Here is a 27,898-nt window from a genome sequence, read left to right as displayed (position 1 = left end):
TCAGGGTCACATAGCCATTCTGTAGGAGTCCACCATTACACAACCACTGTATAGCAAGGGAAAGAACCCTGGCCATAGTAATTTATCCTGAAATTGAGTAAACTAATTTTAGTAAGTCAGTTGTTGATTTTAGGTCAACTGTTCTTTAAATTAACTATTGATTTTAAATTCAACAAAAAAAGAGGTTTTTTTTTTACCTATCTGGGTTTATATCCATTGCCATCAAAGGGGCCCCTGTAATTGCCTTATGACCAATTGTCAGTCTCCCTTACCATTTTTTTGCCTCTTTCCAGTCTTCTTACACCTTATATCCCACCGTGTATTCTTCAGTTCAATGACACTATCTTCCCAAAGACAGAAATTTGAAAGTCTCTACCTTCAGGGCACTTAAAATTTACCTAGGAAGATAAGCAAGTAAACAAATAAATATGAGATAACTTGGTGAGGGAGAGAAAACACTACCAGGAGGAATAGAGATTTTTAAGGACAGAGATAAAGAAGGGAGTACATTGCAGTCAAAGGCATGGAGGCAGGAAGTGGGTTATCAAATTCAGAGGACAGCAGGTACGACAGTGTGGAATAGACTACATGAAAGAGAATATTAGGAACTATCTATAAAAGTAGTCTGTATCTAGACTGTGAAAAGCTTTAAAAACCAAGCTGAGAAATTTTATGTTTTTTTATCTAAAGGTACCACGGCTTCTTAAGGAGGTGACCTGATAAACATATTGTTACAGGAAGAATATTTTGGAGGCTATGTGGAGGATGAATTGGAGGGGGGAAACTTAAGCTAGGAGTTTAATTAGGCTGTTATTATAGTTCAAGCAAGAGTGAGGAAGGTCTGAACTAGGGTGGTATGTATGTGAGTAGAGAGGAGAAGGGCCCAGAGACTTGGAGAATATATGTGGTTAGGAGTGGGACAGGGGTGATGATTCAGCAAAGGAAACTGAAAATGATACTGAGACAGGTAAGAAGAGAACCTGGAGAGTGAATTGAAATCAAAGGAATAGAAAAACACTGGAAGATCCAAGTGGTTATTAGCATAATGTTTAATTAGCTGAGGGTAATTATCATGAATTGGGGAAACAGAAGGAATGTGATATTCTCCCCTGGGGATATCAAGTCAGAGTTTATATATAGGAACTGTTTTGTATGTTATTAACAGAAGTTAAAATCGAATTAAACATTTTCTTGATCCTCCTAAAGTATAACATTAATAAAAATAGTGTTTTATGTGAAAGGAAAATGAAGGAAGGTTATTAAGCTAAAATTTAAAAAAAAATTTTGGAATTCAAAAGTCTCTTAAAAAACAATATTATTGATGTTTTGTGCTTTAAAACAAATCAGTTAATATATGTTATGCTACTTTTGTAGTTCAGTTTGAAGCAAGTCCTGGTGCATCTTCCCAGAGTTCAGTCTCCCCCATAGCCATCAGTGGAAGTCGTTGGTTCAGTACAGGTGTTCAGAGGCGAAGTACGAGGATTGCAAGCGAAAAAGTGTGCAGGTGAGTTGCTTCAGTCACTGATAACTAATGAAACTTAGTTTAAATGATTTGGATAGTTTGCTTTGTTATTTATTGTTTCTGCAAACTGATACAATTTTAATAATAAAACATTTTTGAAAATTTCCCTGTCAGTATACTCTTATTAGTCAAGAACATTTTCCTTTTTTCCCTCTATCAAAGAAAGATTCTCAATCTAAAAACCACTTCTGCTTGATTAAAATCTTGTCTCTTTTGCCCTACAGTATATCATCTTAATGTTTTACTTGTGATTTGAAAATCTATTTGATCCAAGTTCAAAGGACTATAATAGTTCTTGTCAGAAGCATGACAATTAGGTACACAAATAAAGTTTTCATATTCCCACTACTTATAAAATCTTAGATCTAGAATAGACTTAGAAATCATCTGATATAAATCCTAATGTTATAAATGTTGAGGAAACTGTCATCAAGTTGTGATTTGCCAAAGGTCCCACATAGCTAGTTAGGACTCCTCCATCAAGAGTGTCTGATATTTTTATTCTTTTAGGAGATGAGCAGTAAAACTTATTGTGGATTTTTATATTAAGTTTTGCCTCGCAGAAAAAATATTGTTGGCAACATATACAGCTTAAATTGTCGTTATCAAAAATTGCATTTTTTTTCTTCCCTCTTATGAAAAAATTCCTAGGGTGGAGTCAGGGAAGGCAGGTTGCTTCTCGCCTAAGAGAAGTCCTAAAGAAAAGGTCCGAAGATCCCTTCCTCTCAAGTTTAGTGTGAAGAAAAGTAGCAGAGATGTAGTAAGTATCTTTCATTCCTTCACTGTATTTTCATTCATCATTTCAGACTTGTAATTTTAATAATTTATCAAAAAATACCAAATCAGCCACAAGTTTTACTAAGTGCTGCTAAAAAGTCCATATTTTTGGTAATCCACAAGTAATATTTGCTCTGAGTAGTTTATTTCTAACTGTCATATTTTATATGTACCAAACTTTGACAACTATGAAGAACTTACACTTTGATTTGTATTTTTTGTTTTTCATTTTCCAATATACCTCGAACCTTCTTTCTTGGGAATTGTCCCGAATAACAGAAAAAGAAAGAAAATAATTCGGCAAAACAAACCTGCTCCTCAGTCCGGTCTGACGTTGTCCCATGTGTATCGTCCTCCGTATCTGAAAATGAGGGAGGGAGGTGCATCCTCATGTCTCTTCCTTGATCATTATCATTTCCCTGCATTCCGTTTTCCTTGCCTTGTTTTTTTTGTTTTTATACATTTACATTTTTTGTCATTATGTGCACTGTATTCTTTGTTCTGACTGCTTCATTTTGCATCATTTCATAGAAGAGCACGTATTTCTCTGTCTCTTCAATTAGTCAATTCTTATGGTACAGCAATATTCCGTTATATTCATGTATCACTGTTTGCTTCTCTACTTCCCACGGATGGGGTATCTATCTACTTTGCTTCCAGTTCTTTGCTGTTACCGAAAGTGCTGTTATCAATACATGGCTATAAATGGGACCTTTTTTGTCTCTGACCTGCTTGGTGTATACGTCTGCCAGTGAGATCTTGTTTCCAAAATGATTGGACTAACTGAGCTTTAGGAGCAGTGTAGCGGTGTGCCTGTTTTTTTAATTTCAAATGTTCTTTTTTTATTATGAACTTAAATATGAATATTTCAACATACAAAGAACAAAATTTCTGTTGCAAGTCGTTTGAGGGCTTTTTTAAGAAAATGTTAAACTTAACAGAATTGCTTTGTTCCTTTCTGAACTTCTTCTGATTTTGATCTTTTGTGTATTTTTAAATGTTTCGTTGACCCTTTCTTTGATGTGTGAGTGTGTGTCTGTGTGTCTGTATTAGCACCATCCCTCTCCAAAAATCTTTCTTTCAAAAATAGAAGCCCTGGCCCTGCCTTGCGTAATGGAACTAAAGGAATCACCATTTGGCCATGTGTGAAAGCACGTGGCTCCTTCTGCACCTCTCTGCTATTCAGACACCATCATTTTTTTTAGCTATTCCTTGTTCCACTTACTTGCTACCAAAAAAAAGTGCTTAGAAATATTTTGTGTACTTTCCTGCTATCTTTGATATGCTTATCTTTCCACAACTTCTCCAATTTTGACTTCCCATTTTTTGTTATCTGCCGATTTTCTAGGCATGAAATGAAGCTTTAGACTTGGTTTAATTTATTTTTCCCTAATTATTAGTGAGTTGAAGCAATCCTTCATATAATCGTTCATAGTCATTTTAAGAACTATTTGTTTATATCTTTTTTGCCTTCACCCACTGGGGAATGACTTTTAATTGTATATGTCCATGCTGGTTCCCTCGAAATCTGGGAAATCAGGCATGCGTCAGACCTACGTGATAGCTTTTTCCCCTTGTCAACTGCTTCCCTTATTCTAGTTCCATTAAATTTGTATAAGAGTTCTTCAGTTTCATGTAATCAGAATTATCAGTTTTATTCTCTAATCTTGTTTGGTAAGAATTCTGCCTTTAGCTGTTGCTTTTAAAGGTACCTGATCGGATTTTCCTCTGTTCTTTTTTTTAATGCTATGACTTTAATCTTCAGATCATGCATCCATTTGAAGCTTGTGGTATATTATATAAAATGTTCGAACATAATTTTTCTCGAACTTCTTTCATGTTTTCTGAGAAGTCCTTGCCAAGATTTATTGTATTTGTATCGTCAGCTCCTACCATAGTTACTGACACATAGTAAAGCCACCTTAGCAAGTACTTTATTTATTTTTTTTTATTTTTTAATGTTTAACAATCACTGCCATACAATTGCGATTTTATCCCCCCCCCACTACCCCCCTCCCTCCCCACGACTGCATACAATTCTGTATAGATTCTACATATACTTTCCTATTGAGTATATTTTCACTATAGTCATGCTATGTAGTCAGACTAAAATAACTGAAAGAAATCGTATAACAAATCAGAACATGATACACAAACACATACACATACACAAACATGATCTGCTACATTTTGCGAATGACTTCCATATTTCTTTCTCTGAGTGTGGAAGGCATTTTGCCTTGAGAACCACCTTTGGGATTTTTTTTTTTTTATAAGAAGTTTTTGCATTATTACAAAAATCCAAGTCTACCAGAAAAAAACTCTCACACACTGTGGTCGTTGCTGTGCACAAAGTTCTCCTGGTTCTGCTCCTTTCACTCAGCATCAGGTCATATAAGTCCTTCCAGGCCTCTCTGAAGTCTTCTTGTTCATCATTTCTTATGGCACAATAGTACTCCATTACATTCATATACCATAATTTATTCAGCCATTCCCCAATTGATGGACATCCCCTTGACTTCCAGTTTTTGGCAACTACATAGAGTGCTGCTATAAATATTTTTGTACATGTGGGACCCTTTCCCATTTTGATGATCTCTTGGGGATATAGTCCTAGTAGCGATATTGCTGGGTCAAAGGGTATGCACATTTTTGTAGCCCTTTGGGCATAGTTCCAAATTGCTCTCCAGAATGGTTGGATGCGCTCGCAGCTCCACCAACAATGAATTAGTGTTCCAACTTTCCCACATCCTCTCCAGCATTTATCATTTTCTTGTTCTGTCATGTTTGCCAATCTTATAGGTGTGATGTGGTACCTCAGAGTTGTTTTGATTTGCATCTCTCTAATCAATAGTGATTTAGATCATTTTTTCATATGATTATAGATAGCTTTAATTTCTTCCTCTGAAAATTGCCTGTTCATATCCTTTGACCATTTATCAATTGGGGAATGACTTGTATGATTATACATTTGGGTCTATTAAACACATTTTCAAAAGGAATGTATTTTAAAAGTAGTTGTTAAAAGTGTCTGTCTAAAGGGGCATCTCGGTGGTGAAGTGGATAGAGCACCGGCCCTGGAATCAGGAGGACCTGAGTTCAAATGTGGCTTCAGGCACTTACTAGCTGTGTGACCCTGGGCAAGTCACTTGACCCAGATTGCCTCGGAAAAAAAAAAGGGGAGAAAAAAAAAAGTGTTTGTCCAGGCTCTCAGATATGTGACCGTTACAGTCAGGTCCCAATTAGTGCAAATAATGGAATTCCTGTTTGCATTTGTGCTATTCAAAGTTATATTTATGTAAACTCTGATTATTTATTCTAGCCCAGTGGAAATATGCAGTGCGTATTCAAATAATGCAAACACTTTAGGGGATTTATTATTCATAGTATTTAGGACTTAGCTGCGTATTTTCCAAAAGAGCAAAGAAAAAATTCAAGGCGCTGAAATATAGACTGATATTGTACGTATGGACTGTCTTGTAATCTTATTTGATTCCTAGTTAGATGTTATAATTTTAAAATAATAGCACATTCATACCTCGCCTGCTTGGCATACAACTTTTCACAATTCCAATTCAGAGTGGCACAGCAAAAGAAAAATCTTTTAGAATTGACATCTGTCCTAGATTTGACTTGTTATCAGCGTAGTGACATTCATCAGCTGCCATAATACTGGGAAGCAAGATGGTTGCACTGCTCTTTTGTGAAAGAATGAGAACTTCACTGAACGGTTTACTCTGTGTTTAAGGAGTCATGTACTTTCTGGGTTTCACAATCACCACTCTTCCTAAGACAGAGTCCTTTAGTAAAATTCATACAAGTGCGTGCTGATTCTTCACCATCATTATTTTTAAAGTGCCCATTTAGCTGTGTGACGCTGTATTGGAACTCTAAACATATGTAGTCAAATATTTAAATGTTTTTCCTTTCTTCCAAGGGAGAAGTCTGTTATCTTTAAAAATATCTTATATACATTCTGTTTTACTCATGTCTGTGATTTGGCAAGAGGAACTAGAGGAGGAAGTAGCTTTTTGTTTTGAGAAAAAGATTGATATACAAATCTGGGATTTTTTCCTAAACACACCTTTTTTAACCCTGTGATCATGGGCAAAGTGCTTATAAACTCAGTTATTTGGTTTCTAGTTTGAATAAAAAGAGATGTAGGTTTCTGATGTGAGTTATAGGTGAACAAAGTAATTTGAATGTGAAGAAAAAATGTTTATTACCTTTTCTCTCCTTAGGACATTTTTATTCCATCTCCAAGTTTGGAGCAGGGACCAAGTGACGAAAAGAACACTGAAGATAGATACAATTCCTCTTTCACAGTGGAGTGCTCTAAGACTTCACAGACTGAGGAAGGAAATCCCACTGAGGATCTTGGGCAGCCACTAATGGGAGAATCCTGTAAGCTGATGCTTTCTGGAAGTGATTGCAGCCAGTCTACAAAGATGGAGAGTTTGACCTCTCAGCAGATCGATGAAGATGCTAAGAACATGCAGACTGAAGATACGCAACCTGTATCTCAAACTCTGGAATCTAAAGTTTGTCCCACAGAAGATTCTAGTGTACTAGTGAACCAAACAAAAGACAGTCAAGAAGAGCTGAGTGAAAACTGTAAAAAGACAGAAGATGCTGTAAAAACTACAAATGAAATGATCATTTCAGCCACTGAATGCAAAACCAGAGAAGAGATGGAACATGTTTGTGTTGATTTTACATGTGATTCAGGAAGCCAAGTACTTCTTTCTGAGAGTCTTTCGTCTGAGGCTGTTTCTGAGGCTCTTCCGTCTGAGGCTGTTCCGTCTGAGGTTCTTCCCTCTGAGGCTGTTTCGTCTGAGGCTGTTCCGTCTGAGGCTGTTCCGTCTGAGGCTGTTCCGTCTGAGGTTCTTCCGTCTGAGGCTGTTCCATCTGAGGCTGTTTCATCTGAGGCTGTTGCGTCTGAGGCCCACTTAAATGCATTAGATCAGGAGGTCTCTGTGGAGGCTAAACAATATCACACAGAGAAGAGGTCTTCAATTTCTGAGGTTGAAGAAATTCCTGAAACCCCTTGTGAAAGTCAAGAGGAGGGGCAGAAAGAAGAGAAAGAAAACAGGGAGAGTAGCCCACTCCATCCCTCTCTGATTCAGACTCAGTCACCAGGATTATGCCTCCAAGAAAAAATCCCAGATCAAGAGTACCAAGGAGCTATGGAAGTTAATACTAGTGTCAGTGGTAGTGATTCTCCAAAAAAACTGAAAATGCATGATGAAGAACTGGAACAGAAGGACCCAGAGGCTGGGGGAGAGGCCACCTCAGAAAGCTGTGGTGTCATTGTAGAAGAGAAAGCCACAAAAGATGAGTCCTCAGCTGATATTGCCTCTCAGCCTGTTGTGGGAGAAGAGGCCCACGAAGATACTCATTCTTGTGTGGACGTTGATCCAGGAATAGAACTGGGTGCTAAGAACAGTCTAGATGCTAAGGGAGAGAAGAGCCAAGAATCTGACGAGAATCTGGAATCACTTACTGAGAAGGAGAACCCTCAGCACTCTCCAGTGTCTTTAGAAAGAGTAGATGATATACTGAGAACTGAACAGGAGAAGCAGCAGCCACAATCTCCAGGGCAAGCAGACACCTTATTAATAAAACATTCGCAAATGGATACTATAGAGGAATCAGGCAGTGAAGGAAAGACTCAGCAGCTTGGGAAAGCCGCTGACCATTGTCTTCAGAGCCCCTGTGAAAGCTCCAATGGTGAGTACGATTCATAGATACGAATGGGGACTGTTTGACTCGTTCAGCTGATGGATTGAGAAGCTTAACCAGAATTGATTTTTGAGAGGTGGGAATAGAGGGCTGAAGGTTATTATTGGAGCTAAATTCTAAAGTGGAACAGATATTAATAAACGGAATAACAATTAGCCAGTTATCAAAAATAATCATTTTTTCTAATCAGAGGTTGTCTTTACTGACTATAATTCTGGCTGCCTTATAGTCATAAAGGTTCTTGAATTTCACAAATACGTATAAATTGTACTTACCTTGCTTTTTTTAGGGGGAGAAATTGTGGAAGTGGGGTAGGGAGCACAGCTAAACTGTATTTTCAGTTGAGTCATCTAGAAATAATAAATATTCACTTAATTATTCTTCATAGAACTACAAATAGGCTCTTAATTAAATAATTTGCTAATAGTTGTTTTCTCTTCAAGAGTATTAGACTAAGTTTCTAAGTATGATTTAACAGATATATAAATCTTAGAAATTAAGACTTGAAAGATTTAATGTCCATACTTCTTCTGGGATCTATTTCAAGATTATAAATTGTTTTGAGCTGTGTCGCATACTACTGAGAGACTGCAAATAAGAACATATCATCATAGTGCTGAGGTATTCTTAATTTTTCAAAGGTTATATTAGTGGGATTATAAGCTCTGACAGGTCATTTCATGTGAAAAAGGCTTCCAGTATGGGCCTGGTGATGCCAGGTTGGCTATTAAGTGTTTATCGGGTTTTTTTTTTAATACGTAATACAGTTATTTTTCAGTTTTCAACATTAACTTCCATAAGAATTTGAATTCCAAATTTCCTCACATCTCTCCCTACCCCTCACTCCAGGACAGCATGTACCCCATGCACCCCTTCCCCTAAGTCTGTCCTCCCTTCTATCATCCTCCTCCTTTTCCCACCCCCTCTCCCTTCTGTTTTCCTATAGGGCAAAATAGTTTTCTATACCCCATTGCCTGTACATCTTATTTCCTAGTTGCATGAAAAAATTGTTAACATTAATTTTTAAAGCTTTGAGTTCCATATTCTCTTCCTCCCTCCCCACTCACCCTCACTGAGAAAGCAAGCAGTTCAATATAGCTCATCCATGTGTAGCCATGCAGAACACTTCCATGACAGTTGTGTTGGGAAAGACCAACCACATTTCTCTCTGTCCTGCCCTCCATTTATTCCATTTTCTCTCTTTACCTGTTCCCACAGTAGTACTTGCTTCTGATTATCCCTTTCCCCAATTTGATGTCCCTTCTATTATCCTCCCTCTCCTATCCCCTTTGCTCCTGCCTTCCTGTAGGGTAAAATAAATTTCCCTACCCAACTGAGTGTGTGTTATTCTCTCCTTAAGCCAGATCCCATGAGAGTAAGGCTCCCTTAGTCCTTTTCATTTCCTCCTTCCTCTCCTTCATCATAAAAGCTCTTTCTTGCCTCTTTTATGTGAGATGATTTGCTACATTCTACCTCTCCCTTTCTCTTTCTCCCAGTACATTCCTCTCAACAGTAAATTTTATTTTTTAGGTATTTTCCATATTCAGCTCACCCTGTACCCTCTGTCTCTCTGTCTCTCTCTCTTCCTCTGTATCTATCTATCTTATCTGCCTATCTGTCTGTTTATCCATCCACACCCATATACATACCTACACATATGATATACATACACATATGCACCTACATACATACACATACACACATATAAATTCTCTCTAACTACTCTAATACTGAAAAAGGTCTCATGAATTAACAAATGTTTTTCCATGTAGGAATGTAAGCAGTTCAACTTCAATGAGTTCCTTAAGGCTTCTCTTTTCTGTTTACATTTTCATATTTCTCTTGATTCTTGTATTTGAAAGTCAAATTTTCTGTTCAGCTCAGGTCTTTTCAACAAGAATACAATGCTTGGAATTCCTTTATTTCATTGAAATTCCATTTTTTTCCCTGAAGTATTGCACTCAGTTTTGCTGGGTAGGTGATTCTTGGTTTTAGTCCTCTATAATATCATATTCCAAGCTCTCTGATAACTTAGTATAGAAGCTGCTAAATCCTGTGTTCTCCTGATTGTATTTCCACAATACTTGAATTGTTTTTTTCTGTTTTTTTTTTTCCTGGCTGCTTGTAATATTTTTTCCTTGACCTGGGAACTCTGGAACTTGGCTACAATATTGCTAGGAGTTTTCCTTTTGGGGTCTCTTTCAGGAGGTGATCAGTGAATTCTTTCCATTTCTGTTTTACCCTCTGGTTTTAGAATATCAGGGCAGTTTTCTTTGATAATTTCTTGAAGGATGATGTCAAGGCTCTTTTTTTGATCATGGTTTTCAGGCAGACCAATAATTTTAAAATTATCTCTCTTGGATCTATTTTCCAGGTCAGTTGTTTTTCCAATCACATATTTCACATTGTTTTCTATTTTTTTCATCCTTTTGGTTTTGTTTTATAATTTCTTGATTTGTTATAAAGTCATTAGCTTCCATCTCCTCCATTCTAATTTTTTTTAATTTTATTTTTCATTTTTAACACAGTTTACAACAGATAAAACAATTCAAAATTTTGGTCAGGTGATACTTCTTTTTAAAACATTTACAATATGGACCACAAAAGAATTTTTTTTTTAAACATTAACCAACTGAGACACAAATAATATTTATGTTGCTAACTTCACAAGCTCTTGACCTGATCGTCTCCACAATATTACTAAGAATTAAAGGACTCTAACTTGTTGTTGTTGGTCTAAAGTCCTATGAATAATAGCTTAATTTTAGACTTAACCTCAGATGTTCCCCTACCAATAATCTGTAATTTAATAGATCTGATATTAAGCTTACAAACCTTTTGACTATAGGAAATTGCCAACAAGAGTAGGGACACTGCAGGGAACCAGTATCTCTCCAACTTCATGTCAATTCCAGGCAGGAGTAGATTGTGAACTTGCATTCAGCCAGGCTTAAAGTCTGCCAGGTGTCAGTGGGGAAATTGAGTCAGGAGAATCCTACTTCAGCCCATGCTGAGCAGCTGCTCTCCCACCCTTCCCATGAGATCACCTTTTGCAGCTCATGCCAGCATCTCACAGGCTTACTGGCATCATGTATTGGAGGCTCAGACTGCCTTTCTTGCTATCCATACCTGGAGTTAGACTCAGAAGAACAGTCACTTAACAGTCCCATAGCGTCTAAAAATGGCAAGTTACAATGACCAGGTTTCAAATATTGTAATTTCACTTTGGCTAAGGAACATCTTTTAGGCAAATCTGAAGTGGCTTACATGCCTTTCTATACATGTTCTAGTTCTTGATTAAATAGCCATCGTAAAATCAAATTTACCATTAAAACCTTGACTTTACAATCAGAGCCGAATTTTACCTGAGGTTACCGTCCTCTAGGAAATTTGGACTGAAATTCTTTCCCCCAAACTAAAGATGTCATTAATTTTCTGTGGTATGATATAAATTTTCATATCAAATTTAGTGAGCATGTTATTCCCTCCTTCAGCCACATGTGAAGAGAGTAGCTTCATTTTTCCCCTCTCCCCTCTCCTTTTTCTCCTCCATTGAACAAGATTTTTCTTATCTCTTTTATGAGTTATAGCCTGCCCCGTTCCATTTCTCCCTTTCTCTTTCCGGTATTTTCCTCCTTTACCCCTTAATTTTTATTTTATTTTATTTTTGTGTGAATATCATCTCTTCTGATTGAACACACCCTGTACTCTCTATCTTTATATGTGTGTGTGTGTGTGTGTGTGTGTGTGCGCGCGCGTATGTACAATCTCTCCATGTACCCAAATTACTGAAAGATTCAAGAGTTATAAATACATTCTTTCCATGTAGCAAACAGTTCAGCTTTAGAGTCTTTTTATGATTTTTCTTTCCTGTTTATCTTTTCATGCTTCTCTTGATTCTTGTCTTGGGAAGTCAGATTTTCTATACAGGTCTGGTCTTTTCCTCAGTATGAAGTGAATGATTGAAAGTCCTCTATATCATTGAATGACCATTTATTCCCTTGAAGTATTATACTCAGATTTGCTGGGTAGGTGATTCTTGGTTTTAGTCCCAGTTCCTTTGACCTCTGAAATATCCCATTCCAAGCCCTTTGATCCCTTAATGTTGAAGCTGCCAGATCCTGTGTTATCCTGATTGTATTTCCACAATACTCAAATTGCTTCTTTCTAGCTGCTTGCAGTATTTTCTCCTTGATCTGGGAACTCTGAAATTTGGCCACAATATTCCTAGGAGTTTCTCTGTTCGGGTCTCTTTCAGGAGGTGATTGGTGGATTCTTTCAATATTTATTTTTCCCTCTGGTTCTAGAATATCAGGGCAGTTTTCCTCAATAATTTCATGGAAGATAATGTCTAGGCTCTTTTTTTGATCAAGGCTTTCAGGTAGTGCCATAATTTTTAAATTGTTTCTCCTGGATCTATTTTCCAGGTCAGTTGTTTTTCCAATGAGATGTTTCACATTATCTTCTATTTTTTCAAATTTTTGGTTTTGTTTACTAACTGCTTGGTTTAATTCATAGTCATTAATTTCTCTGAATTCAGTTCTCTCTTTCAACAAATTATTCTGTTCAGTGAGCTTTTGAAACTTCTCCTTCATTAAGGTATTCTTCTCCTCATTGGCTTTTTGGACCTCTTTTGCCATTTGGGTTAGTCTATTTTTAAAGGTGTTATCTTTTTGGGTCTCCTTTAGTAAGCTGTTGATTTGTTTTTCATGATTTTCTTGCATCACTCTCATTTCCCTTCCCAATTTTTCTTCTACTTCTCCTACTTGATTTTCAGAATCCTTTTTGAGCTCTTCAATGACTTGAGTCCATTGCATATTTTTTTTTATAAGTTTTGGATGTAGAAGCCTTGACTTTTATGTCTTCCTCTGATAGTATGCTTAGATCTTGCTCATCTGAAAGGATGGGAGAAAATACCTTTTCACCAAGAAAGTAACCTTCTGTAGTCTAATTTTTTTCCCCTTTTTGGGCATTTTCCCAGCCAATTACTTGACTTTTGAGCTCTTTGTTAAGTGGAGGATATACTATCCCAGGTTTCAGAGGTTTTGTGCAGCAACTGTTTTCTGACATATCTCTAGGCACCCATAAGTTTTCAGTTCCTCCAAAGTGGTATAATCAAGGAGAGGTGTTCACTCCTCTCCTGACCTGTGCTCTGGTCTGTGAGCAATCACAAGCACTCTTTTCTGCCCTGGAACTGTGAGTAGGATTCCCTCTGCACAGCCACCACCAGCTCTGCCACCTCAGCGCTCTTTCTCACCCCAGTGCTCCTCCTCACCCTAGGACCACCACTCATGATTGAGACTCAGATCTGCACTCAATTCCCCTACTGTCTGTAGGCTGAGAACTCCAGAAGCGCCACTTCTGCAGCAGTGGTTGCCGCTGCCCTGGGAACTGGGGTTAGACCATGTTCTCCTCTCACCCAGGTGAGAGAACTTTTTCACCGACCTTTAAAGCTGTCTTTGGCATTTTTGGGTTGAGAAATCTGGAAATCACAGCAGTTGTCAGTGCCCTGAGGCCTGCTCCAGTCCGTCTGTGCTGGCAGTTGGGTTGCATTCCATTTTGAGCCCAGTGCAATAGATCTTTCCTGTTGGCCTTCCAGGTTGTCTTGGGCTGGAAATAAGTTTTACTCTTTCATTTTGTGGCTTGTGCTGCTCTAGAATTTGTTTAGAGTCAATTTTTGCAGGTATTTCAAGGGATTTGGGGGAAGAGCTTGAGCATGTCCCTGCCTCTGTTCTGCCATCTTGGCTCTGCCCAAGTGTTTATCTTTTCCTTTTTCACTAAAAGATCATATGTTAAGCCATTGAAGGGGTTGCAGTCTGTGAGGATGGATAGAGTATCCTTCCCAATAAAATCATGGATCCTTGAGGTATGAATATCATTGCAGTGCTATGTGAGAGAGTGTAATTAGAAAAATATTTGTAAGAGACAGAAAATTGGCACTATAATGTTTCTGTGAAGCCAACTCTAGAGTTTCTAAAGGCATATTCGACATTTGGGCAATATTTCCATTATATTAATTACATAAATAGGCTCTTTTTTAAGAGTATAATTTAAAGAATTTTGACTAGTTATGGTAAGGGATTCTGAGTAACTGCTTGGAATAAATTGTGTAACCCAGTATTTTATTTCTCACTCATCTTTCTTTGGCTTTTTTCTTTTCTTCACCTCTTTCTGGAGAGTTTGACGCAGCACTTTTGTCTTTAGTACTTTCTTCTTGTTAATTTTTAACACTGCCCTCTTAGGGTTTTCCTCCATCTGTTAGATCCCTCCTTGTGCTCTTTTACCGGATCCTCATTTGTGGCACGCCGCTGTAGGTGCGCGTCGCCGTGGGTGTCCCGCAGGGCCCTGTCTTATAGCTCTGTTTCTTCCCTTGGTCTTCTCATCAGCTCCCATGGCTGTAATGATCATGTCTACGTTGGTGATTCTGATTTTGCCCTTACTTTTCTGCCGACTTCTATTCTTGCATTTTCAGTTGTCTTTTAAACACTTCAGACTAGCTATCCAGTAGACATATTAAACTCAACATATCCAAAACAGAACTCACTTTCTTGCCCTCTGAATCTCCCCTTCCCCTTGCCTTCCCTACTACTGTTGAGGGCACCACAGTCTTCCCAGTACTTCCAACTTGAAACCTGGGTGTAATCCTGGACTCCTTACTATCTCTCACCCCCCATATCCAATCTAGTTCCGATACTGCTGCTGCCCTGGTACAGGCCTTCATTGTCATTATCATTTTGCACTTGATCTATGATAAAAGTCTGCTGGTTTGTCTGCAGGTCTTTCCCTGTTCTAGTCTTTTCTCATCTCCTTTGCAGTATCTTCATCCAGGTCACGCCCATTAATTGTGGGTGATGCCCAAGGCTCTTCCCTTCTTTCTTTTTGCTATTTTGCTTGGTGATTTTTCCCAACTCCAATGGGTTCAGCTATCGTCTCTATACTTAAGATTCCCACATCTCTTTATTCAGCCCTAACCTTTCTGTTGACCTTTCTTGGACATCTCAAACTGGGTGTTCTGTCGACATCTTAAACTTAGTATGTCCATGACTGAAGGCATTCTCTTTTCCCCAAAGCCTCCACTATTCCCAACTTACATACTACTATCAAGAGCACCATTTATTTTGACTCCTGACCTGGTTGTTATTCTTTCCCCTTACTTCCTCTTTTCCTTCTAACCCCATCATATTTCATCAGTTGCCAAGTCTTGTTGATTCTGCCTTTGTCCCTTCTCTGACCCTTGAACCCCCTTGGTATAGGCCCTTGTGTATTCCTCTCCCTGGCCTCCTTGCTGTTCCTCCCATATGACGCTTCATAATTCCACTTGGCATTTTTACTGACTTGTCTCCCAGGCTTGGAATTTTATTCTTCTTCATCTCGATCTCTTGATCTTACCTTCCCCAGAAAACCTTTCCACATCCCTCTTAATGCTACTGCCTTTCTTCTCTTGATAGTCTCTAATATAGTTTGTGTATATCCTGTTTGTATACAGTTGTTTGCATGGTTTCCCCTGTTGTAAAGTGTGAGCTCTTGGAGAGAGGGGATTTTTTTCCTTCTTTGTCTCCCCAGTGCTTAGCACTGTCATGGATATGTACTAGGTGCTTCATACATATTTGAGGACTGTGATGGATGTATATTAAAAGATGTGTGGTTTTATTACATAAGTACAGTAGTTTGAATTTCGGTGATTAGGCTAAGAAAATGTTAGGCCTTCTATGTTCACTTTTTTTATCATAGTTTCTAAGGTACTTTAAGATGCTTAATAAAAGTTCTTTTAAGGAGTTAAAGCATTTTTCTTGAGCTTATTTTTAATATTGATCTGCTGTAGCAAATCTTTTCTTCATAGAAAAACTTGTGCATACCTTTTTCAGAATTTTCATAAATTCTGAATTAATGAAGTCTTGAATCAACTATGCTCAGTTTTGAGATTGAATATTGAGAAAAAGTTTTAAAGGGTTCACATTAGAACAATAAATCCAAATAAAGCGCTGAAAAATTGTATTTGGTGAGAAATTAAGGAAATTGGGACTGTTTAATTTGGAGAACAGAAGGCTAAGAAGCCGAAGTTTTTTAGGGGAAATTGCCACTAGGGATCAGGTGAAACAGCTGGGCTATTTATCCTGAAGAAGAGAGAACTTGGGTGGGGTAGGACAGCAACATAGCTGTTCTCAACTATTTAAAGCATTATCTTGTTATACAGAAGAGGGATTAGATTTGGTTCATAGCCTCAAAGAGCAAGACTGGGGTGGAATGGAATTTCCACTGCACAGAAATTACATGGAAGTGGTTTAAAGCTCTTTCATAAAAGAAAGATTTCAAAGATTACACTAACAAGTCACGGTCCAAATGGAATAGGCTTTGGCGGGATAGGTTACTGAGCTCTCAGTCAATGGAAGTCTTCAAGTAGAGCCTTGATAGACTTGATTACTTATTGGGAGCATTACAGATTTATGTTTGAATAAGGGTTGCACTAGATGACTTTTGAGATTCCTTACAAATCAGCAAGTTTCTGATTTTATGACGTATGTAACTAGGATATTGTGACATGCTAGCAGTGTGCTAGCTACTCTAGTCAAAAAGAACCAGATGTTGGACATCATTAGGAGGATTATTTAGAAACAAAGTAAACAATCTTAGCCTACTCTTAATACCACTTGGAACTCTGGTTGCTGCATTTCAGTAGACAAACAGTACTGAAGAATGTCCACAGAAAGGCAATGAAAGTGAGTAAAGGAATATAGAGAGTCTTTTTATTATTGAGAATAACCTAATGAAAATTGTTTCCTTAATTTGCTTTCAATTTTTTTGAAATCTCTTTGATTTTTAGAATTTCTATTTTGGTTTTAAAATTTTTGGTTTTCTAGTTTTTTGGTTTTCCCAGTTCATTGATCTATTTGATTATTTAGTTTGGAAATATAAAGCCTGAGAAGTCTAGTTTTGATTGAAATCTGCAAAATTATGAAGACTATGGATAAGGTGAACTTGTAAACGGTAGCTGAGGTGCTGGAGTGAATAGCGCACCTGGCCTGCAGTTAGTTAGATCTGAATTCAAATTTGGCCTCAGACACACTGTTGTGCTTGTCCTCCATTTTTGAAGAGGACCATGACATCAGAGAAATGATGACATGACTTGAACTTGACTTTGTTTTGAGTGAGGGAGGGCTGTGCAGGTCACCAGCCTCCCTTCTCCTCCAGAGCTGTCTGAATCATCAGCATGACTGGAGATGACCCAGGATGCACTGGGAGACTTTGGCCTTTTAGGCTAAGGCCTTTTCAGGTACTCATTGAAAATGAGGTCATGTCCATTCAGTGAATAGGCTTCTTTAAAAAGTAGTCAAGGGAATAGCTCCTTTAATAGAAAATAATAAGTAGATAAATCGTGCTGGGAGGGGCAGGAGTCTCAGGCCTGTTGTTTCAAAGAGAAACTTACTATTTACATTCACTCTAAGCCAGGAGGTTCCAAAACAGCCATTGAGTGAAGATTGGGCAAGGACCCTTCATTGTTCAGTCCATGGGCTTCAGAGTGCACGGCGTCTAAGGTTTTAGGGGAGACAAGAAAGAAGGAAAGAAAAGGGGAAGGAATCTAGCCAATGCAATGTACCCCAAGTTAACTGATCAACTTCTGGCAACCAAAATTTACCTTCTTTGGGAGAGAAGGAAAAGGGAGAGGGCTAGGTTGATGAGCTGAGTTGCCCAGATGGCTGAGTCCCCATTTAGGCAGCTTAGTCTACTCACAGGTTGTATTTGTCCTTTGTTTTCAAAGAGAATCATGACATCATAGAAATGATGACATGACTTTCTCTTGACTTTGTTTTGAGTGAGGGAGTGCTGTGCAAGTCACCAGCCTCGCTTCTCCTCCTGAGCCATCCCTCAGACACGTACTACCTGTCTGAACCGGGTCAAGTCTCTTAACCCTGCTTGCCTACATTTTATCTTCTGTAAAATGAACTAGAAAAGGAAATGGCAAAGCACTCTAGTATCTTTTCTAAGAAAACTCCAAATGGGGTCACAACATGTCAGGTAAGACTGAAAAAGCTCAGCAGCCACAAAGCTGAACTTGCAATAACTTCTAATAAATAATTGGAAAAATTGTTTATATTATTTAGAATCTCAGTATAATACTAAAAATAAGGGACAGAATATAGATTTAAACCAACAAAGGAAGTACTAATACTTCACACACTACATTGCGCATTTACACAAATTAATTTATATGACTAGTTAAAGGGGTAATTGGGCAAAAAAAAAATTTTAAGTAACTCCTGGGTTGATATAAACTATTTCATGAGTGCCAGGCTAAAAATAAATTAAGGAAAACTGTAATTTACATATTGATATGACTGAAAGATATCTATATAGGTATATATAGATAAATATATGTAACCATGCTCTCCCACAAATTATTCTTTGGTATTACCATCAGACACAAAATATTAGAATAGCTGGACTATTGGTCCTTCCCATTATGGGAATATATTGTATTATTATTATATACAATATATTGTATTATTGCAGTATAAGAACAAATGGTGACCAACTGTTTTCCATCTTCCCAGAGGATAAGAAAAGAGGAAATGAGTTTATATTTAACAAGGGGTTAGAGATAAAAGAGGGCTTTCCATCAGTGTACCCAACACTGAATTGGGCTAAATGAATGGTTATGGATTTACCTTTCTTGAGAGGCTTTAGAAATATAGTAAATTTCCAAGTGCCTGGGGCATTTGGTATTAAATTCTTCCTCCTTTCCCCACTTCTAATTCTTCCTTATTCTATAAAAGAAGCCCATTTAAGGCCATCAGTCAATCTGCTAACATAGTCTATGGAGATCTGGGGAAGAAAGAACTTGATGGTTTTAATTCTAACTATAGGGAAGAAATGCTATGAGAAACTTAGAATATATCAGATATGAGTATGGACAATTTTTAGCAAACTCGGTGTGAGAAGGCTTCCCCTACCACAACGGTAACGCTATGTTTGGTGTGATAGAAAAGAGGGTTGGATTTTAAATCCTGACTCTGCTGCTTACTATTTATGTGACCTTAACTATTTTGAGTCTTAGTTTTCTCATTTGTAGTATTTGGGGTGGGGTGTGAACTAAATCATGAATTCTTAAAGTGTGGTCCGAGAGATCCCTGAGATCCTTATTTTCATAGTAATACTAAGATGTTTTCATTTCTAATATGGTAAAGACTGGTGGATATGACCGATATAAACAAAAGCTCTTTAGGGAGAGTCCTCAGAAATTTTTGAACATGTGAGGGGTCCTGAGACCATGAAATCTGAGACTGAATTACTTGTAAGGTTCCTTCCAGCACTAAATCTGTGACCCGGTGATCCAAATGAATAGTCCAGCATGTGCCTCTTGAGGAAAACTCAAACCTGAGGAGAAATGGTGTAAATTGCAGGATTTTGGGTCCTATACTCCTTTTATTTTGTTTAAAAAATTTTTCTTGTGAAAGTATCACTTATTCTTTGGTTTTTTATTATGGAATCATAGCTTTTAAAGAAAAGATTTATCCTCAGAATTGTAACATTGTGAACATGGCATCCAAATAAAAATTGCGGTTATTTGTTTAAAAAACAAAAGAAATGACTCATGTCAAAGTCCACATTGTTTCAGAAAGAAGTAGGCTTACCTACTTAGGATTTTTTTTTTTCGTCTACTCTTGTGGATGTTGTGTGTTAATTAAAGGTGAAAAATATTTTGTTGTTGTTTTTGTAAACGCAAATCAAACAAACTAAAGTAACTAACAGATAACAATTATCTGGGAAAATTCTGGGAAAAAAATCCTTACATTCAAATTATTTTTAGAGAAGTCTGAAAACTTTTTTTCCTAACCTAAATTGTACATATCCCACATAAATTCATGAAAGTTTAAGGTTGAAATGCTTCTTTTACTCCATAATATTTGGGATGAAAATTTGATGACTTTTAAATTAAGAATACATTGTATTCCTATAGTAATAGCTTCTAATCAAGGCATTTAAAACACTTTCATAATATATTTATGCTTTGGCAAATTAGTAATTTCTCCTTAGTTATAGATGTTCTTTTCACCTGCACATGTTAAACACTGAACAGCATTACATAAAAATATGAAGTTGAGCACATCGTAGCTGATTGGAAATGTTTATTATTTCAGAATCTGCTGTCTGTATGTAGCTCGATCAGAAGCTGGTAACAATTTATGATCAGTTTTAGAGGTTAAATTTAACATGGAGTTAGAAAAAAAGAATAAAGGTGAGATGACAGTATTTTGTGCTATTACAACAGCTTTTACTCAGCCTATTTATTATAAGATAGAGGCAAAAGTAAGTATGTTGACTGCTTATTTACCATGTCTTGGAGAAGTTTAACTGATGAAAGCAATCACTATAACAAGGAGACCTAAATAGCCCAGAAATTGCCGTAGCCAGCAAGGATTTTATTTGCTTGGCTAGTGGATCCTTTTAGAGAGTGTGCTTATTGGCGAAATGTTATGAGGAGAATGAGCGAAGATTATGTGTAGCAGTCTCACAGAACAGTGAACAGTGAAGGGTGGAGAGAAAAACATATCTGCACGAAGTCTGGCCTGAGACCCAGCTAAGGCTGATCATTGAAATAATGTTAGTAACACTGGAGGAGTGACAGTCAGATGTGAAATGGAATAGATCCATTTTCTTTGATTTAATTTACATCTTCATTACTGTTATATTCTTAATTTGACAGCTCAGAGTATGTTCTATTCCATGAAGAAGTGGGATGGCCATTCAAGAAAATGAACTTGGAAAGAATGGTTTATTGTTGTTTAGTCCTTTTAGTCATGTCTGATTTTTCGTGACTGCATTTGGGGTTTTCTTGGCAAAGATACTGAAGGCGTTTGCCATTTCCTTCTTTAGCTCATTTTACAGGTGAGGAAGCTGATGAATTAAGTCGTCTGCCCATACTTAGTATCTGAGGTTGGATTTGAACTCAGGTCTTCCTGTTTGTAGGCCCAATACTCTTATGTACAGCTGCCTGCCCCTACGGGGTACCTTAGAAGGTTTTAATTTACATTTCTCTAGTCAAGATTGATTTAGAGCATTTTTTAATATTACTATAGATAGCTTTTATTTCTTTAGAAAACTGCCTGTTCATATCCTTGGACCATTTTTCGGTTGGGAAATGGCTCTTATTTTTTAAAATTTGACTCTGTTCCCTCTATGTTTGAGAGATGAGGCTTTTATCAGGAAAAATTTGTGATTTTTCCTCCCCAGTTTCTTTGCTTTCCTTCTAATCTTGACTGCATTTGTTTTCTTTGTGCAAAACTGTTTTAATTTTATATAAAAAAATGATCTGTTTTACTTTCTGCAGCCCTTTCAATCTGTTGTTTGGTCATAAATTCTTTCCTTATTCATGGATCTGATAGGTAAAAATTTTCCATGCTCACCTAATTTGCTCATGATGTCACCATTTATGTCTAAACCATGTACCCATTTTGGCCTTATCTTGGTACACATCGTGAGATGTATTCTCACATTGTGAAAAGCTATATCTAGTTTCTGCCAAACTGCTTTCCAGTTTTCTCAGCAATTTTTGTCAGTTAGTGGATCTTTGGGTTTATCGAACACTACATTACAATGGTCGTTTCCTACTACGCATTGTGTACCTATCTGTTGCACTCAACCACCACTCTGTTTCTTAGCCAGTACCAGATTGTTTCCATGACTACCACTTTGCAATTGAGTTTGAAAGCCGGTGCTACTGGGCTGCCTTCCTTAACATTTTGTTCATTGATTCCCTTGATAATTGATGTTTTGTTCTTCTAGATGAATTTTGTTACCGTTTTTTTCTGGCTCTATCAAATAATTTTTTTTGATTGGTAAGGTACTGGATAATTAATTTAGGTAGATTTATCATTTTTATTATATTGGCTTGGCCTACCCATGCATTTAACATTTTTCCAGTTAGTTAGATCTGTTTGTATTTGTGTGGAAAGTGTTTTGTAATGGTGCTCCTAAAATTCCTGGGAGTTCTTGGCAGCCAGAAGCCCAAGTATTTTATGTTGCTTGTGGTTATTTTAAATAGAATTTTTCTTTTTATCTTTTCCTGCTTGGTTTTGCTAGTAATATATAGAAATGCTGCATGTATTTTATATCCTGCAACTTTGCTAGATTTGTGAATTGTTTCAATTTGTTTTTTAGTAGATTCTCTCAAGTTAAGTATACCATTATCTGCAAAAAGAAATAGTTTTATTTCTTCATTGACTATTCTTATTCCTGCAATTTCTTTTTCTTGTCTTATTTTTATAGCTAGCATTTCTAGCACAGTATTGAATAATGTGATAATGGACATCCCTGTTTCACCCCTTATCTTCTTGAAAAGGCTTGTATTTTATTCTCATTACAGATAATGTTTGCTCTTGAGTTTAGAAAAATATTACTTGTCATTTTAAGAAAAGTTTTATTTATTTCTGTGTTTTCCAGTGTTTTTAATAGGAATGAGTGTTGTATTTTGTTGAGTTTTTTGCATCTGCTGATATAATCACAGTCATTTGATTTTTGTTGCGTTTGTTATTGATGTAGTCAGTTACTTTAATTTCATCTTAATTGGTTACACATTCATCCTTTTCATTTTTGCTACTGAAAAGAAACCAGATTCACCAGTGACTTATTTCAGTGTTTTGTTGTTGCTGTTTTACATTAAATTTTATTAATCTCCTTTGATTTTTCAGGATTTCTATTTTGTGGATTTTTAATTTGTTCTTTTTCTAGTCTTCTACTTGCATATCTAGTCCATTTCATTTTATTTAGTAGTTTAGTTTTTTAAACTTGCAGTTTTATTAATTTCTTCTTTGATTTTCACGATTTCTATTTTGTTGTTTAATTAAATATTTTTAATTTGTTTTTTTAGTAGCATATCCACTTCACTGATTTCCTTTTTCTCTCTTTTATTGATTTAAGCACTTAGAGATATAAATTTTCTCTTAAATAGTGCTTTGGCTGCATCCCAGAAATTTTGGTATATTGTCTTATTGTTACCATTATCTTTAATTAAATGATTGATTGTTTCTGGATTTGTTCTTTGATCTATTCATTCTTTAAGGTTAGATAATTTAGTTTCCAACTTTTAATTTGACTTCAAAGACCCTTTATTGAATGCATTTTTTATTGCATGATTGATGTTCTGAAATGGGGTGCATTGAATATTTGTTTTCCTATATTTGTTAATGAAGTTTTTATGCCCTAATACGTGGTCAGTTTTCGTGGTGCCATGTAGAACTATGAAAATGGTATACTCCTTTTTATTCTGATCCAGTCTTTCCCACCTAATTTTTCTAAAATTATATTTATCTCCCTAATTTCCTTCTTATTTATTTTGTGGTTAGATTTATCCAGGTCTGAGAAGAGTAAAGTGAGGTCCCTCACTAGTATAGTTTTACTGTGTTTCCTCTTGTGTTTCATTTAATTTCAGTTTTAAGAATTTGAATGCTGTGCCATTTGGTGTTTATACGTTTAATATTGATTTCATTTTCTATGCTACCTTTTAGCAAAATATAGTTTCCTTGATTGGCCCAGGATGCAATGGGAGACCTTGGCCCCTTTAGGCCAAGGTCTATTCAGGTACAAAGTCTCCCAATGCATCCTGGGTCATCTCCAGTCATCCTGATGAATATCTGGTCACTAGATTCAGATGGCTCTGGAGGAGAAGTGAGGCTGGTGACCTGCACAGCCCTCCCTCACTCAAAATAAAGTCAGGTGCAAGTCATGTCATCATTTCTATGATAGCATGGTCTTCTTCAGCAACGAAGGATGAACATAACAACAGCAGCATTTCCCTGATTAGTATGTATTTTAATGAGGTGTAATTTTCCTTTTCTTTGAGGTCATGGCTACTGCTCCAGCCTTTTTTACTTTAGTTGAAGTATCATAGATTCTGCTCCAGCCTCTTATTTTAGCTTTGTGTCTTTCTGTTACAAGTGTGTCTCTCCCAAACAACTCATATTGAATTCTGGTTCCTAAGCCATTTTGCCCTTTGCTTCTGTTTTGTGCATAAACTCATCTCATGCACGTTCACAGTCAGGATTGATTACTGTTTATTTCCCTCCATCCTCTTGTCTTTATGCTTTTCTGTCTTCACCCTTTCACCCTCTTCTTGCTTCTGTTCTTCCCTCTTTGAACCAGTTCAGATGAGAGTGAGGTTCAAGTCTTGTTTGTGTCTCTCTAGTTATTCTCCCCATTCTGTCCCCTTGCATGACTCTTGTGAGATAATGCTCCTTATTCTTCCTTTCCCTTCCTTCTTTTCCCAGCACATCTTTCTTTCTCACCCATCCATTTTTCTTTTGAGTCCATCCCAACATATTAGATTCACACTTAGCCTTCAGTTTAAGTAGGCTCCTAAACTCCCTTAGTTGTCTTAGGCTCTAGATGTGTCCCCTTCATTTTCGGTAATGTAAACCATTTAACCTTGTTAAATTCCTTAGAATTTCTCGCTCATGTTTACCTTTTTATATTTCTCTTGAAACTTTTGTTTTATCAAATTTTCTCTCCAGCTCTAATTGTTTTCATCAGGAATGCAATCCTCTGTTTCATTCAAGTCTGTTCCTCTCTTCCCTTTCCGCCTTTCATTGTGTGATAATGCTCAGTTTTGCCAGGTAGTTTTTGGTTCTTTTTTTATATTTATCCTAGCTCCTTTGCCTTCTGGAATACCATATTCTAAACCCTCTGCTCCCTAAGTCTTGTTATCCTCTCTGTGGTGTTTAAATTCTTTTTCTTCCCTGCTGCTTTCTGTATTTTCTCCTTGACCCTAGAAGCTTTAAAATTTGGCTGTGATGTTCCTGGGCATTTTCATTTTGTGATCTCTTTTAGGAGGTGTTCTTTAGTTATAAGGTATCTTGGCTGTTTTCCTTTATAATTTCTTGATATGTGAGGTCTAGGCTCTTTTTTTGATCATGACTTTCAGATAGTCCAATGATTTTAAAATTATCTCTCCATGATCTATTTTCCGGGTTAGTCTTTTTCCTATGAGATGTTTGATATGTTCTTTTGATTTTGTTTTATTTTTTCTTATATCTCGTAGAGGCATTAGCTTTTACTTCACCAGTTCTGATTTTTAAGAAATTATTTTCTTCAGTGAGGTTTTGTTCTTCTTTTGCCATTTGGCCAATTGAGATTTTTAAGAGGTTTTCTTTAGTAGTTTTTTGTGCCTGTTTTACTGTTTGGCCAATTTTGAATTTTAAAGAGATATTTTCTTCAAAAATTTTTGAGCCTCCTATATCAAGCTGTTAATTCTCTTTTCATAATTTTCTTGTATTACTCCCATTTCTTTTCCCCAAATTTTCTTTATCATTATTTGATTTTCAAAATCATTTTTTTCTCATTTTTAAATCCCTTTAGTTCTCTAGGAATTCTTGTTGGGTTTGTTTCCAATCTGCAGTTTTTTCTTTGAGGCTTTACATTTAGTTTTTTTTTTTTTTCCAATTCATTGTCTCATGAATTTGTGTTTTGATTTTCTCTGTCACTATAGTAACTTTTTATTGGTTGGGTTCCTTTTTTATTTTTCATTTTCCCAGTCTGTTTCTCAGCTTTACATTTCATGTTAGAGTTGGGCTCTGCTTACCTCTGCTGATGGGTGGTGATGGTGGTGTGTGGTTTGTGGTGTGTGTGTGCGTGCGTGCGTGTGTGTATGTATGTGACTGTTCTGAGGTTCAGGCTTTTATGTCCTGCTATTTCACAGCTAGTTCTGGGGGACTGTGAGTTTTTGGTGCTTCCAAAGTGGTGTAATGTAGGGAGAGGTCTGATCACTGCTCTCCTGGTCTGTGTTCTGGTCCTTACCCATATAAAGCACTCCTTGCTTGTGACCACAACTCCACACCCAGGTATGGCCCCTGCTCTCCTGGGACCACAAACACCCCTCTCTTCCTTTGGAACTGCAACCCAGAATTGGAAAATGGGCAGTAGAGTTTGCAAATGGTTTCTGGTCTTCTACCCAGTAATAGTAATAAACAAGTAATCTCTTGTAATATCTTTCTGACTAGATGTTTAATCTACTTAGTGTCTCTGGGAATCAAGCACTCCCAATATTTCCCATTGCTGCTGCCACCACAATAGGTGTCACTTCTGCCTTTAAAATATATATATTTTCCTACACACACACCTATATTCAGTTTTCAACATTCACTTCCACAAAAATTTGAATTCCAAATTTTCTCCCCATGTCTCCTCAACCCCCACCCCAGGATAGCATGTACGCCATCCACCCCTTCCTTTACTCTGTCCTTTCTTCTATCACCCCCCACTTCTTCTGTCTCCCTCCCCTCTATTTCTCTGTAGGGCAAAAATGATTTCTATACCCCAGTGTCTGTACATCTTATTTACCAGTTGCATGCAAAAATGATATTTAATACTCATTTTTAAAGCTTTGAGTTCCATATTCTCTTCCTTCCTCCCTCCCCACCCACCCTCATTGAGAAAGTAAGCAATTCAATATAGGTCATACATGTGTAGCCATGCAAAATACTTCCATAATAGTTATGTTGCAAAAGACTAACTACATTACCCTCTGTCTTCCTGCTCTCCATTTATTCCATTCTTTCCCTTGACTTGTCCCCCCACAATGCTTCCGATTGTCCTTTTCCTCAATTTGCTGTCCCTTCTATTATCTTCCCTCTCCTATCTCCTTCTCCTTCTTGCAGTGTAAAATAGATTAGATTTCTGTACCCAACTGAGTGTGTTATTCCCTCCTTAAGCCAAATTCCATGAGAGTAAGGCTCACTTATTCCCTTTCATCTCTGCCCTCTTCCCCTCCATTGTAAAAGCTCTTTCTTGCCTCTTTTTTGTGAGATGATTTACTATATTCTAGCTTTCTCTTTCTCTTACTCCTAGTAAGGAGGCAGTAAATTTTATTTTTTAGGTATTCCTTCATGTTCAACTCACCCTGCGCCCTCTATGTGTGTGTGTATGGATGTGTGTGTATATATGTATATTTTCTCTAACTGCTCTAGTACTGAAAAAGATCTCATGAATTACAAATATCATCTTTCCATGTAGGAACGTAAACAGTTCAACTTCAATGAGTTCCTTATGGCTTCTCTTTCTTGTTTACATTTTCCTGTTTCTTTGGATTCTTGTATTTGAAAGTCAGATTTTCTATTCAGCTCTGGTCTTTTCAACTAGAATACAATGCTTGGAAGTCCTTTATTTCATTGAAATTCCATTTTTTCCCTGAAGTATTGCACTCAGTTTTGCTGTGTAGGTGATTCTTGGTTTTAGTCCTCTGTAATATCATATTCCAAGCTCTCCAGTCCCTTAGTGTAGAAGCTGCTAAATCCTGTGTTCTCCTGATTGCATTTCCACAATACTTGAATCGTTTCTTTCTGGCTGCTTGTAATATTTTTTCCTTGACCTGGGAACTCTGGAACTTGGCTACAATATTCCTAGGAGTTTTCCTTTTGGGGTCTCTTTCAAGAGGTGATCAATGAATTTTTTCCATTTCTGTTTTACTTTCTGGTTTTAGAATACCAGGGCAGTTTTCTTTGATAATTTCTTGAAGGATGATGTCAAGGCTCTTTTTTTGATCATGGTTTTCAGGCAGACCAATAATTTTAAAATTATCTCTCTTGGATCTGTTTTCCAGGTCAGTTGTTTTTTCCAATCACATATTTCACATTGTTTTCTATTTTTTTTCATCCTTTTGGTTTTGTTTTATAATTTCTTGATTTGTTATAAAGTCATTAGCTTCCATCTTCTCCATTCTAATTTTTAAAGAACTATTTTCTTCAGTGAGCTTTTGGACTTCCTTTTCCATTTGACCAATTCTGCTTTTTAAGGTATTCTTCTCCTCATTGGCTTTTTGAACCTCTTTTGCCATTTGGGTTAGTCTATTTTTAAAGGTGTTATTTCTTT

At 36.9% G+C, this 27,898-nt stretch overlaps 1 protein-coding gene and 1 long non-coding RNA gene across 6 annotated transcripts in view; one reads left to right on the top strand and one right to left on the bottom strand.

Annotated features, from left to right (window-relative positions):
* LOC140513778 (TP53-binding protein 1-like) overlaps window positions 1-27,898 on the top strand; it is an 81,084-nt gene that overhangs the window by 10,308 nt on the left and 42,878 nt on the right. For all 4 annotated transcript variants that reach the window (XM_072623782.1, XM_072623781.1, XM_072623783.1 and 1 more), the window contains exons 6-8: window positions 1,375-1,504; window positions 2,174-2,282; window positions 6,541-8,029. In XM_072623782.1, the coding sequence (XP_072479883.1) occupies window positions 1,375-1,504; window positions 2,174-2,282; window positions 6,541-8,029 (1,728 nt within the window). The remainder of the gene's footprint in view (window positions 1-1,374; window positions 1,505-2,173; window positions 2,283-6,540; window positions 8,030-27,898) is intronic.
* Window positions 89-18,073, bottom strand: LOC140513855 (uncharacterized). Of its 2 annotated transcripts, XR_011970399.1 has the most exons (4): window positions 17,676-18,073; window positions 17,466-17,569; window positions 8,317-8,391; window positions 89-398 (listed from the first exon to the last, which is right to left on the bottom strand). It is a non-coding gene; the product is annotated as an uncharacterized lncRNA (long non-coding RNA). The 2 variants fall into 2 exon arrangements; XR_011970400.1 differs by lacking the exon at window positions 17,466-17,569 and having other exon boundaries at window positions 17,676-18,071.

This window comes from Notamacropus eugenii, chromosome 7 (assembly GCF_028372415.1).
Source record: "Notamacropus eugenii isolate mMacEug1 chromosome 7, mMacEug1.pri_v2, whole genome shotgun sequence".
Lineage (NCBI taxonomy): Eukaryota > Metazoa > Chordata > Mammalia > Diprotodontia > Macropodidae > Notamacropus > Notamacropus eugenii.
The sequence above is the reverse complement of the archived record's forward strand: the minus strand, read 5'-3'. Positions and strand labels throughout refer to the sequence as shown.